At 32.0% G+C, this 15243-nt stretch overlaps 1 protein-coding gene across 1 annotated transcript in view; it reads right to left on the bottom strand.

Moving 5' to 3' along the window:
• LOC124368275 (cytochrome b5-related protein-like) overlaps window positions 1–15243 on the bottom strand; it is a 76582-nt gene that overhangs the window by 3398 nt on the left and 57941 nt on the right. The window contains 1 exon segment of the mRNA XM_046825549.1: window positions 3001–3198. Coding sequence (XP_046681505.1) covers window positions 3001–3198 — 198 coding nt within the window.

Below are 15243 nucleotides of genomic sequence, written 5' to 3' on the forward strand. Positions count from 1 at the left end.
TAAGATGGATTTTACCTTAAAATGATCTATAACGAGTATTGATATTGTTCCATAATATAACACAGGGGTGCACCAACATGAGAGACTAACAGGCCCTGTCTCCGCCTTCCCCAAAAACATTTTTATTTCGAAGATCGCCTACTAATCTATTTGTTATTTAAATTTCATTTATGTAGAAACTTTAAAAATCAATATTAATCAGACATATAAATTAAAACTATAACTATCAAGACTACACATAAAGTAGATATCTTTTGATATAAACAAAGTACAAGAAAAAAAATTTTATTGTATACATTTGAAAGCAATACTAAAATATTATTTTTCAACATAGCCACCATACAAATTTAGGCACTTATCATAGTGGTGAACTAGTTTTGAAATTCCAGCATTTTAAATTCTGCTGCCTGAGACTTCAACCAGGTAGTCACACCCAACAGCAGTTCCATGTCGTCATTAAAGCGCTGCGTCACAAGCCAGGTCTTCATTGTTGAAAAGGTGATAGTTGCTGGGTACAACGTCCTGACTGTAAGGCAAATGTGAAAAACACCTCCCACTTAAAAGCATCAGGACTTCTTGAGTCTGATTTGCCGTATCTAGCACAAAATGTATGGTAACCTAACTTCTGTGTAACTTGAGGAAAACTAAGTGAGGTTTTGTTATTGTGAATCGGTGGTCTTCTTTAATCTTCTCATCGAATTAAAGAGACAATTTCATCGGTCACAATGCTAAAAATGTGTTTGTTCAAAACGCTAAGTACTTTAATTTCACTATCACAACAGCAATGAAATTGAGGTTACGTTTTACTATTTCTTGTAGCTTGTATCTGTACTGTACCCGAGTACTCAAAGTAAACTAGACAAAATGTACTGATTTAGACTCAAACGTTACAGAGTACTTCTAAAAATAGTACAGATACATGTTACAGTTACTGTTACTTTTATAAGTCCAAGTACTTTCTACCAGGAACGGTGGTAAACGTGTAAAGTATATCTATCATAAAATTAGTTGTAACAGTAACCTGTACCGGATACTTTCGGTTTGCAGTAACAAGTACTCTCGGGAAAGACTAGTATCTGATACAAAAAATCTGTTACAGTATTATAAAAATGATCAGAAAACAGTAGATGGTGAGGGAGCCACAGTTGAGAGTGGATTACCCAGCTCTGAGCAGTTTTGTATTGAGTTAATTTGTTGTTGTTCATTGTCACTATGAGGCAATACCGCCGTGGAATGTCTGGCGGTTTTCGCATTCAAATGACCAGGTGCCAGCCGCAGTAAATTAACAAATCCTGCTCAATGAAATCCGTGTTATAAATTAATCATTTTAAATAGTGTTTTACAAAATTACACAACCAAGGTAATGACTAAGAGATTCATAACAAGACCCATGCTGAATCGTTTGGACTGTCTGGGCAAGAATAAAAGTTAAGATGGTAATTCAACGTCTGTTTTCGTACATTCCTAAAATTAAACACCCAATTAAAGTACAATTGTAACTATCTTGTGCAAAAATTTGATCTGAATCAAATTACAAGTTTTCAAGTTATATATTTTTATTTTTTTATATTGGAGTTAGGTTGAAAAGCACTAAATTCCGGTACCTTTTTCATTGTTATCGATATAAAAACTGGAAAATAATTATTGTTAGTAAACTATTATATTTGTTTTATATATCGAAACAGAAATAAACAAGCTAAATTTTAATGTAACTCCCATTATTGTACTTTTATTAACTATCAAACTGGTGGGTACGTTTTGATCCAAGAGTAGATACAAAGATATAGCTCTGGTCTTGATTTGTGTTATAAATGTTTGGATTTTTCAGTATTTATGCCGATAACATTTTGTTTTAAAGAAGTAAAATTTACATAAACTGTGTTTGTTACAGAAAAATTTTATTTTATCCCTGGTTTTTATAAGCTTCCTAGTGATTGATGCTAGAGTGGTTTTACTGTAAACTGAATACATTCAGAACTGGTCTTTGCCTCACCTCCCTCTTTTACAAGATCAGAAACACTATAAAATAACAATTGCAGGACCTAATATTTCAAAAATTTCCCAGGTATGGACTCCTGAACACCTCCCAGAGATAAATCATCAGGGTCTTTCACCTGCTCATCTCGTTTAGAAGTGGTAAGCGATAGTGATTTTTGCTCACTTTGAGTGTGCTAATGAACCGTTCAATGTTGATCGTACTTCATGCAATGTAATTGAAATATTCTGCATCACAGAAATCAAGCAGGTGGCCACTAGCTATGTTGTACTCCTTGCTATATGTGCTCGGAGTGAATGCATATATTATTTTCAAGCAGAGATTTCGCAGTGCATATTCGTCAACATTTGTGCGAAATCTTTTCAAGGGCCACATGGTAAGGCGAATTTATGAATCTCGTATACCTATTCACAGTAAAGTCCTGAATTTGTGAAATCACGTGCCCTTGGAATATCCAAAACTCCAGCAACGATCATCTGATGCAAGTGAAGGACGGTGTTATCGTGAATTTTGTCCGTCAAAGAAGAACAGAAAAATCGCACATTGTACTTCAAGCAACAAAAGGATATACAATGTACATAGGTCTGTAAAGTGCAAAGGATGTTCAATTGAAAATTACATAAGTAAATAAAAACTTATTGATAGCATTGTTTCAGAGACATTTTAGCAGTTGAATTTATTATAACACGTATTTAAAGTATGTTTTTATTGTCCTAAAAAAATATAACTTTAAATTCATGTATGTTTTTAAACTTTTACCAAAATAAATTTATTTAAAAAAAGCAAAATTCTTGCCACACATGTGATTAAGTATATAGATTTACAGATTTAAGTATAATTGTATAAAACAAAACTATTTAGAAATAATGGTAGATAGTGTTTTAACCGAAAAAGCAAGACATTGAGGCAATGCAGGTAAGTCAGTACGGATTATAAATTTTGATCAATTTAACAGTAACCATCAGTATTAAAAATTTTACCTTCTGAGAGCTTCAAAAAAAATAGAAAAATGGATAGAGTAGAGGTGAAACAACTGCTGACGTGATACCAAATAGTTTGGTTTTTTCAGGGCTGGGCAGGAACATCATCAGAGGTTCAAACGAGGAGATCTCCAAGTCATAGTGAGTGTTGGGGAACAGGTGATGGCTAAGTGCGTGGGTTATACGCCATTGTCTGTAATCATAAAACAAATGGTTCAGAATTTAAACTGTTCTTTTATCTAAATAAGAGCTAATCATACATTAAAAAACTAATGTTTTCAGTTGTTCTTATTTTGAACCTGAAAAATTTATTTTGTGTTTATTTTTATTTATCCACGCTCCATTACAAGCAAAATACAGTGTTTATGAGCATTACATACAAGTTTTTCCTGCCGAACTCAAGCAAATAGAAGCTTAAAGGTGAACTGCCTTGTTGGTTTGAGAACAAGTTCTTGGACCAAAACCGTCATCTCAGCTAAGTAACAACATATGTTTCAAAACTCAATGTTTTTCTCTTGGTATTGTATTTTTACTCTTGTTGTATGACAACTGTTGACAAAATAAACCAATTCAAGCTTTAAATTGGTTAAAATAGTTTAAATTAAAAATAAATTCAACAGATGCTAAACAAATTAATAAATAACTTATATTCAGAGGAACTACCTCAACTCATTTTTACACAATGGTTACAACTCTCCCTTGACATTGAAAAAGATCTTTTATCTACTATCTTTCCTTATTTATTGTGCTAAACTACTGTGGTTACTTGCATAAAGCATGCATCGGTTTGTGGTCAAGGTTAGATAAGCTTGTGGTTTTATGTATGTCCTCCGTAACCTTGACTGTCATCATAAATTCTACTCATCATATTTATATTCATTAAGGTTTTACACGTGCGATGTTGTTGATTGCTATCATCAACATTTCATGCTGTCAATGCACAAATAAATTCATTAATCTATAAAAATCAGCATGCATTACAAGAATACAATTGTATTTTTTTGTGGGAAAACAATACAAAACAGGATATTTAAAGTCCAGGAGTTGACCTTTAGAAATCTTTTAAATTTAGAACAAAAAATTATTAATCTTGGTCAGCAGACTGACATTTTCTGTAAGCATATAATATTAATAAATGAATTAACAGCAAGTGTTGTTTTTCCAAAACCTCAATATCCAATAAAAGATAGAATTACAGAACTATACTTAATTATTTTACTATTAAAAGTAGATTAATTCTTTACTAATCTGTCTAAATATAAATGATAAAAATTTGCTGCAAGTGAGCTCAAATACTTGTTTACACCTTAAATTCTTCTTTGGTGGGAAAGCACAGCCTTTCTAACCCAAAAAGGCATGATATCATTCCATGCTAGTTCTGGCCTACAAGGTGGTTGGTTTAAAACTTTCCTTCTGAATTGTTTGAGAAGGTTTGTTGTGACATTGGCACAGTGCAGAGTTACGAGTTATATTTTTATTGATAAAAAACCACACCTGATGAGAGCATGCCTCTTTGTTTTTTTCTGTATCATTCACAAAGTTAGTACAGTTTCACACAATTGTGTACAGAAAAGACCTTGAAATTCAAGGAAAGCCTGTGGGATCTTTGCATCAGACCATATGACCAACACGCTTAACTTGATGTACAATAATGACAGACTTGCTTTTATAACCACCTTCATCAAGGATGTCAGTATGTCTTTTTACATTTTTGACATCACTACATTATCATACCTCATACAGTTTTCACTGTAAACTTGGATCCTTCTACAATGGATTTCATACAGATACATTTTTCTGCAGGCAGTAAACAACTCACGAGTTGTAACTCACACCTGGTGGAAACACGAATTGTATCAGCCACATTCTTTTATCCATAGCTTACGCACGACTGACACATTGGGACTATTAATCGGGTGGTGTAGGATGGAGTTTCACAATTTTACTGACCAACATGTAATTGAAAAAAATCACCCCTCATAGTAATACATCTATAATATTATATCCACACCTATCAGTTTAAACATCTGTACTAAGGGGAAATTCCAATCTAAGTAACATAAATTCATAATTTAAATTTGAAATATTCTTGGGAATATAAATGTTAGAGAAATAATTCAAACCCTAGTTGTTCACTTACAACAAGAAGTTGAGGAAATCACTCCTTGCATTTAATCCTTCAGGATTAGTACTGCCGGTTTTAGGAGCCGTCTCCTGTCGGTATCCTAAAAGGAAGGATGTCAGGCTCTATATCTTAGTCATGTCACTTTGGAAGAAGGGGAAGGCTAGCTCTGTTCCAGACTATACCAGTCCAAGTAAGCATAGGGTAGTGATATTTGTTTATAATTTATCCTTCTTTTTTATTTTCTTTTTTTTAGATTAGTAGATTTTTTTATGTTTTATAATCAATGATCTTATTATCATTGATCAAGAATCAAAGTTAAAAAATACAGAATAAATAATTGTTTAATTCCCCCAAATAGTAAAGTGATAAATATATCTGTACAATTTGGGGGAAATAATCAGTTTTTCATTCCATTTTTTTAAATTTACATTTAAAGCGTTACCAAATACAGAATAAGCACGAAACGCTCTAAGGTGCCCAGGGGATGGAATAGAAATTAAAGAACCAATAAACTCATTTTATAGGAATGCTTTGTATGAGTTTTATCTTATATTGAAACTGTTCGTGTGTAACAGCATCACTCACAAACGGCTGGGACGGATTCGCCTAATTTTTTTTTTTAATTTGTTCGTCTTGATATGTTAGGAAGGTTAATAGGAATACTTTTTAATACCCTTTCCCGATTCAGGATTCCGCCCCACTGGTTACAGAAATACCCGTAAGAAATGGCATTGCAGCAAACATATATGTTATTAAGTGAAAGAGTCTTTTCAACATTTTTTTAAATTCAGCTTAGTTTCTTTGTAAACATGATATAATGCGACAAAAAATTTGTTTGTTATTTTTGACAGTAAATACATAAGGTAAACCATATAATATTTTTGGACGTTTCTATGTTAAACAAACAATTTATTTGACATTTACAAAACGTGTCACAAATGTCAAAATTTTTGATAAACGTGATTTGATATCTTTTTTTTTTACAATTTCCAAGAACAGTGTTGGATTTTCCATCAGTTAAAAAGGTTTTTTAAAAAAATAGGGCAAGCTAATTTTGCGTTTTCTCATGTAAATATTCTTTGAAGAATAGTTTTTTCTCAACATTTTTTTTGTTTACAGGAATTCCTTTTGAGCAGTTTTGATCAATTAATCATATATATATAAAAAACAATGGAATGTTTGTATGTTTGTCCTTTATGGGGGAATCGTGAACTATTGGACCGATTCTATGATGAAAAATATTGTACGTGTATATAGTTATTTTTTCCTCACTGGAGAAGGTTTATGAAGCTATGCCCATACCCCTTTTTCCCCGAATCAGGATTTTCCGCCCCCACTGGTTAACCAGAAATACCCATAAGATAATGCATTGCAGAAAAAAACATATGTTAACGTCATTTCAAATTTTTAATCACAGCTGTTCTTTGTAAACATATATTACACTTATCAGTTTTTAAAAAAGCATAGAGTAAGCTTAAGAGAAACGATAAATTTTAGTTTTAAAACTGTTTCTGGCAATCACTGTTAAACATAGGACTCTACTAATCCAGATAATACAATTCAAATTTGACGTAAACAATTCACCTTTTAACTGCAATATTTAATTTAATATAAACCATGCTCATGCTTGATCAGTAAGAGCCAATGCAGATATCATAATTACTATTTAAACGTTGGCTACAAAATATAAAGAATGTTATAAAATCAACCTTTTAAGTTGTTTTTTTTGACAGAAAGTATGGATTCTCAAATACTCCTCCGTGAGTGTACTTATTCTCTCGATCGGAAGACAACAAAGGCAAGCTCAATTCGTTTTTGGCATCGGAAGATATAACTAATTTAATCTAAAAATTTAATTATAGTAAAAAAAAAAAAATATTACTAAGTAATATTAAGGGACTTCGGTTCTTAAAGATTTGCGTGCGAAGTCCGTGGGGGATAACAGCTAGAATAGAGGCAGGAATATGGATACATACCTTCAATTAATACGCCCCAAGAGGCTCACGATGGGAACGACTATCAATTATCTCGAGCAATGTTTTTAGGAAATGTGATTAGAAAAAGAATAAAGTTGAATCTAGTGTACTGAATTCAACGGGAAAATTGCGTGCGGAAAGCCGCGGGCATAAACTTTTGCAAAAAATTATTGGAAATGCGCAGCAAAGCGCGCCGGGCCCCGCTAGTCTATATATATAAAAAATGAATGTTTGAATGTTTTGTCCTTTATTGGAATCGTGAACTATTGCGGAACCGATCATGAATGAAAATTTATTACGTATATGTATTTTTTCCACGGAGAAGGTTTATAAGCTATGCCCATCCCTTTCCCGATTCAGGATTCCGCCCCACTGGTTACAGAAATACCCATAAAGAAATGCATTGCTAGCAAACATATGTTAACGTCTTTTCAAATTTTTTAATCAGCTGTTCCTTTTGTTAAACATATATTTACGACTTATAGTTTTAAAGCATAGAGTAAGCTTAAGAGAAACGACAAAATTTTGTTTTAAACTGTTTTTGCATAATCACTGTTTTTAAAACATAGACTTTTACTATCCAGATGAATAACAAGTTCCAAATTTTGACGTAAAAATTCACCTTTAAACTGCAATATTTATTTAATATAAACCATTGCTCAATGCTTGATCAGAAGAGTAATGCAGATATCATAAATTACTATTCTTACGTTGGCTACAAATATAAAGAATGTTTATAAAATCAACCTTAGTTTGTTTTTTTTGACTAGAAGTTATGGGTCTCACTAAACTCCGTGTGTACCATATTCTCCTTCGATTGCGAGACAACAAAGCAATCGCTCAAGTCGTTACGGCATCGGAGAGATATAACCTAATTTAATCTAAAATTTTATTATAAGTAAAAAAAGAAAATGTACTCTAAAGTAATATAAAGGACTTCGGTTCTTAAGATTTTATGCGTGCGAAGATCCGTGGGTAACAGGCTAGATAGAGGCATGGGGAATATGGTTTACATACCTTCATAATACGCCTACAAGAGGGCCTCACGAATGGAATGCCGACTATCAATTATCTCAGCAATATGTTTAGAATGTGATAGAAAAAGAATAAGTGAATATAGTGTACTGTTCTTCAACGGGAAAATTGCGTTCGCGGAAATGCCCCGCGGGCAACTTTTGCAAAAAAATTATTGAATAAATGCGCAGGCCAAAGCGCGCCCGTGGGCCCGCTAGTAATATATAAAAAATGAATGGTTTGTGTGTTTGTCCTTTATAGACTCAGAAAAAACTAATTGGGAACCGATCACTAATGAAAATATTGATATTTATTTGTAATTTTTCTATGTAGGAAGGTTTATATGCAATGACCCATTGATGTAACTCCACCACCAAGGCTGTACTGTAAAGATAATAAAAGTTAATCAAGAGCGCCTTTCTCACATTATAAAAAACTGCAATTAAGACACCAGTTTACGTGATATTAAATAGCCAAAAAAACACTATTTGATAGGCAAAGAAATATTACGAGGCAATAAGCTTTAGAAGAGACGCCGTGCGAAGCCGCGGAGGAAATAGCTAGTTTAATAAATAATATTTATCTACTGTCTACCTGCACTTATTCCAACCACACAATATTCTATTGGATTTCCCATGGACCTGCTTAAATTACTTGATAAATTCGGTTCCCTGCAATCAACATCCAAGTCTAGATTGTTGTACACATGTGGCATATGTATACATATAACTCAAAATTCATTGCACAACTTTCCAAAGTATTTTTTAACTCTGTCAGATATTAGATTATGGAAAAATGGTATCAGGTCATGACCCATTTAAAGTGATATTCTATTAAAAAGAACCCCGCGATAATAAAACATAGGACATATACGCTCAATTAAGTGAAATAAATTGTCTATTAACGTATGGTAAATCCTTTTTCCATTTATCTAGTGCAGGACCATATGCTTATTACATTACTTATAGGAGATTATTAATATAAATTTGGGTTTCCAATTAATTTCATTTGTATTGGTTTACAACCGAACATTATTTTGAGTTTTAAAGCAGATATGTATATTAATGCTATATTCTTAAAAATATTATATAGTCTTAAAAAATGGCACAAAAATTAAAATGAATTGGTTCAAAAATTGTAATTTTAAGCCATAAAACATGACTTTCAGATAAAAACCATCAATGTATTAATGCTTCTAAAATAAGTAACAAATAGGAAAATTAATCTCCTTTATAAATAAAAATGTATAATGTTACAATTATACAACCAAAAATTTTGATGACACAAGAAAATTGTTATTGTCTTTAATTCACAGATTTTATTATTGGATTAAATAATATCACTTATAGAACTAAGATATTTAGAAATTTTTTTGTGTGTATGTAAACATTAAAAATGATGCCTTTGTTTGTGCCATTATTGGTAATCCAAATTTCCAGAATGGAATATTTTCATTTTTAAAAAAAACATGTGTTAAGGTAAAAATATATATATATATATTTTTTAATAATCAAAATATATATATATACTATAATAATTATATATTACTATATATATTATTAATTTATTATATTATAATTAATAATATATATTAATTATTATAATATTATAATCAAGTAATATTTATCATACTATATATCTATATATATATATAATCTATATATTAATCAATAAATTTGTGAAAGGTTATTTCAAAACTGAAAACACTACTTTTTGATTCTGAGAGAGAGGGGACCTGCAAAATTGGAAATTTGCACTAAGTAACACAAAACTTGAATATTTATAAACCATAATCATTTCATCCATACTTTTTATCGTTGGATAAATTAAAACCAAATAAGCAATGCTAGTCACAAATAAATCCAAAACAAAACTAACACAGTGATTTACAGAAAACAACAAAAGGACCAATTTGTTCAAACACCAAAGCTAACCTGACCGTACATAAAGAACCAAAATTGAACAGGAACATCCGCCAAGTTGTTCCCCTCATGTGGAAGAAGGAATTGTGGGCACAGTTGGCTGGTTCCAGGAGTGAGGAGCAGGCCTGCCACTGCCCCCCCCCCCCACCCCCCCCCCCCCCCACCCCCCCCCCCCCCCACCCCCCCCCCCCCCCACCCCCCCCCCCCCCCACCCCCCCCCCCCCCCACCCCCCCCAAATTGAAAAAAAGCAATGGGAGAGTGTGCGGGCCCTTTTTTAAAAATTAAAATTGGACATTACTTTTGTTTGGAACGTGTTTTTTTTAAAAATCCAAATGCGAACACAAAAGGGTAGTGATTTCATCTTATGCAACTAGAGGGGGAGATAGAACTGGAAAAAAGGGGGGGTTTTTAGCTGAGGTTTGCCTTCTCAGGGCGGAGTTAATTGTCAAAAACTTGCCGAATCGTTAAAAATGTGATGTGAAGGCATTAAAAAGCTGTTTTAAAAAAAAATTTTTTAAAATGCGTTCACAGTATAGACGGTTTATGGCAAAAATTGGGGAGCCCTTAATTGGTGACTGGGGGAAGTGGTGGATAATTCGAATGAGTGAGAGGAGTAAAAAAAAAAAATTTTTTGTGGGGAAAGGGGATTGATGGAAAAAGAGGGGAAAATTTAGTGTATACGGCGATTGCTATAACATTTTTTTTATGTTCTACGCAATAAAAAATTTTTTTATTATTATTTTATTATTATTTTTTAGGTATATTGGAATTTTTTTTTTTTTTTTTTTAATCAAGTTTTCAAACTTAATTGGTGGTTAATAAAATTTTTGGTTTTTATAACCCCCTTTTAAAAAGTTTTATGTTGTGATTTTAATTTTTGTTGTTTCCCCCCTTTCGCTTGGGCGAAGTTGAATGTGACATTCCCGGACATGATTCGGATTGGGGAGCCAGCCCTTTAAAAGATAAAAAAGGTGGGTGACAAGGGGATTCAAAAAATTGCATGTTTCAAATAAGGGGAAGATTTATTAAAATCTATGGTTTTTTTCCCCACAAAAAAGGTAAGAAAAAGAAAAAAAACGATGAATAGCAAACGTGAAAAAGTAAAAAAGATTGGGCCTGGGGGGGTATGCAAAAGAAAAAGGAAAAGTAAAGGAAACGTGAAAAAGTAAAAAGATTGGGAACTAGTAGGATAATGAAAAGAAAAGAAAAAGAAGAGCGGGCGAAAGGAAAAACATTTTGAGGAAACCCTAGTAGGATAATGCAAAAAAAAAGGAAACGGGCAAATGGAAAAAGTAAAGAAAAAAAACGATTGAGGGAATAATGGTAAGCTTGATGTTGTCCGCCCGTACGTCCCCCCCTTCAAAAACCCCTCCCAGAAATTCCCACGGGCCCAAAACCAACCCCACGCTCAAAAATAAAAAAAAGCAGTTTCCCCTGTAATAGTTTATTTTTTTTAACTCTGCATCAGATTTTTAAAAAATATTCCGAAAATTCAAACCCAGCTTTTTAAATTTTTTATTTTTTTTTAAAAATTTTTTAATGTGTACGAAAATATTTAAAAATTTCGGTTTTAAATTTTTTAAATAATGTAGATAAGTAAAATGTATTTTGTTAATAATTTTGTTTATGAGTGAAAACGTAAAGGATGAAAAATTTTTTTTTGGAAATGGTGTCCCCAAAATTCAAACATTCAAAAATGATTAAAAATATATAGTAATCTTAACAAAAGTGGTCTTACATCCAAAACTTTCATTTTGCTAAAGGTTTATAGATAATGGTGTTTTTCAGTGGTTAAAAATTTTGTTTTGAGTTAAAAAACAGTGGATTTGAGTTTTGTAATAGCCCCCACTGAACCCCCCTAAAAGTGATTGAAATTGGAATTAACTTTTGATTTTTTAAATTAAAAATTTTTGCAGTTGACAAAAGCTAATGAGTTTTTTAAAAATTATATGTGCAGGAAAATTTTAAAATAGTATTAAATTAAAAATTTTGGATAGAGTTTTGGGGGATGTCCTTACTATTTTTGGTCTTGTAAAAAGGGGGATTTTGCATTTTTTTTTGTTTGTTGATTTTTTTTAAAATGAATTAAAAAGTGAGTAAAATTTTTTGTTCTTATTTTTTTAAATAAATTTGAGTTAAAATTTTTTAAGGATTTGTTATCTTTAAAAACCCTTCCCTTTTTTTAGAAAATTGTTTATGTATCAAAAAGGTTTCTGCATTTGTTTAGTGGGGTCTTTTTTTTGGTTTTTTATTTTTTTCGAGAAAGATATTTTTAAAATAGGAATAATGAAAAAGTCACGAGGTATTTGTAATGAGCTTTTTGGGGGGTTTATTAACAACCTTAGCGGGTTTACAAGTTTAAAAATTTTTTAAACAGTAGGTTAAGGAACCCCGTTTTCAGAGATTTGGGGGGTTTTTTATATTTTATTATTAAGATGTGGGTTTTTAATTTTCTTAAGAAAGCTAACCCCCTTTCCCGGGTTTAAAAAAGTAAGGGGAAATTTCGTGAAGACAGGGGGGTTTTCCCCTGTTTTTCAATGTCGTAAATTGGGTTAATTAAGGTGCTTTCAAATTTTATGAAGGTTAGTAAAAAAACCCCCTTTTGTCTTACGAGTCCTTTTTTTAAAGTTAAAAGGGTTTTGGTTGTTTACTTGGGGAAAAGGGGAAAGGGCTGAATTGAAGAATTTTTTTTAAAAAAAGTAGAAGTACAAAAATTTCTTAAAATTTAAAAGTTTGTATTTTCCCCCCCGGGGAAGAGGAGTTAAATATGAAAGTTGTGTTAACCTTTTAACCTTTTTAAAAGTGGTAAATTCCGAACCCCCGTTTTTTTTAAACCCCTTCCCCCGTAATAACAAAATGTAAAAAAGGGTTTTTAATAGTGTTTACTTTTACGATAGGATTAACCCACCCATTGACGTAAAAGGCTTTTGAAGTTTGAAAAAAATTTAAAAGTTGTAGAAGTAAGGGGTAGAGGATTTGGTATTTTCCCGTTGAATTATGCCAAAACCTTTTTAAATTTTTGTTTGATAAATTTAAACAATTTGTAATGAGCATTTTGAAAAAATTTTTTTTTTACTAAAATTTACGGTATTTGAAACTTTTAAAGATCACTTTGTACGTTCTGAAGTAAAACCGATTGGTGTCGTGTTAAGGGGTTGGGATTGTTTGTTGTTTTTTTAAGGGAGGGCCCTCCTTTATAACCCTTATTTTCCCGCCCGGGGGCCCACTCCCCTGTGCGGGGATTTATCAAACGAATAAAGTGGGTGTCGTTACGTAAAGGGTTTTGATGGTAAAAAAAAGTGGGGGGGACAAAAGGATTAAAATGTGTTTTTCCAATGCCCCAAAGCCCAAGTTTAGCCCCTCGGTGATGGGACCCCAAACTTTTTATTTTTTATTTGTTGATTTATGTGCGAGTCTAAAATTTTTGTGTAAATTTAAAACCCTCTGTTTAAAAATTAGAGAAGAATTTTATTGACCGAGGTTTGTTATCATGTCTTTTAGAAAAAAGTTACATAAATCAAATTTTTAAAGAGTTAATAAGGATGAAACATATTTTAATAATATTAGTCCCCGTTTATTTTGTCCCCTTGACCCCAGCTTTTTTGTTAAAAAAACAATATATATTTAACTTCGGAAATTTAAAAATAAAATGAACGTTTTTTGGGAAGTATTTACCCATTAAGTTGCCCTTTAGGAAAAAGTGAAGGGTTTTTAAAAAAATAAACTTTTTCCCTATTATGTTCTCTTGTAGAAAGTATTTTTGTTTTTTAATGGGGGCGTGTTTTTAGAAAAATGTTTTTTGTGGTATATTCCGAGGTTGATCCCAAAACGAGGACCCATTGATATAAATTTTAAGGAAGCTTACGGAAGTTAAAGTCTATGAAAAAATAATTGGGGTTTTTTTCCCTGAGAATGAAAACTAAACCCCAAGGCCTTGAGAATTTTGGGATTTTTCTAATGCCGAATGAATTTGATGATGTTCAAAGAAAGCAGTGTGTTTTTCCGGAAAAGGAATGGTCTTTAGTGTTTGAATTTGGTTGAATTAGAATAAAAAATTGGGAAGAGATGGTGAAGGCGGGAGTTGAATTTGTTGCCCCTCAAAAGAAGCCGTTTTTTTTAATGGGTATCCCCCCCCTTTCGAAAGATTATGAGCACAATTAGTCCCCAAAAAGGTATTATGATGGGAGTAGGTTTGGTTAAAAAAAAATTTTTCCTTATTCTATCTGACGCAAATACTTTTTATTTCAATTTAAAAAAACAAAGAACATTTTTTTTTACATTTTGGTAATTTTCGAGAAATTTAAAGAATGAAGTCAATTTTAAACTAGTGGCGTTAGCGAAAGCTTTCATAGGGGTGGGAATTTTTAATTTTGTTGTATGTTGTTTACTTTTTCCTGTTGCGGATATTCAAAAAGAAATTTTAAAATTTTGATGAAATTATTTTTATGGAAATGAGTTGATTGGGGGAAGTCCCCCCTGGGTTTTGGGGAAGGGGGTGTTGGATTCTGTGAGTAACTAAGATATAAAGGAAAAAAAGAGAAAAAAAAAAATGTAAAATAAATGGTTGTTATGGGGAATTATTGCGTGAAAAAGCAAAAAATAGCAGTTAAAAACGTGAAAGGAACGGGGTTTTTCCGGAATTTGATTTAAGTGAAACAAAAAAAGAAATACGTTTCGAGATCTGCAATTGATCTCTTTTCAGGTAAAAAATAATAAAAATAATTAAACTGTTTGAAATTTGTTTTGGGGTTGTTCTTTACCCCGAAGAAGAGATCAGTTGAGATTCAAAGTGGTTTGTTTTTTGTTTCATTAAGATGGCAAATGTCCGGAAAAATGTTCCCTTAATCCTTCCATCGTCAAAAAAAACCCTTTAAAAAAGGGGGATAAATCGTTTGAAAAAAAGCCCTTGTAATATTTTTACAGGTTTTATTTTGAGTACGAGTACACTAAAAGGGGAAAATCTGTTAAAAAGGTTTGGGTTTTAAAATTTTTTTTTAAGTATTTTGTTGTAGCTTCCCAAACAGCCGGCCTTTTTTTTAGAATATGCTATTAAACTAACTTTAAAGAAAAAAAAAGTAAAAGTATCAGAAAAAAAATATTGAGAAATGTTTTTGTAGAGTTTCAATTTTGCATGAGAGTCACTTAATATAGAAAAACAATGGTTTTGATGGGCATGCCCAAACTATGGTCTTTTGGTGGCGTCATTAAAGCCCCGTCATATTATGTGGA

The sequence above is a fragment of the Homalodisca vitripennis genome, chromosome 8 (assembly GCF_021130785.1).
Source record: "Homalodisca vitripennis isolate AUS2020 chromosome 8, UT_GWSS_2.1, whole genome shotgun sequence".
In the NCBI taxonomy this organism is placed as follows: Eukaryota; Metazoa; Arthropoda; class Insecta; order Hemiptera; family Cicadellidae; genus Homalodisca; species Homalodisca vitripennis.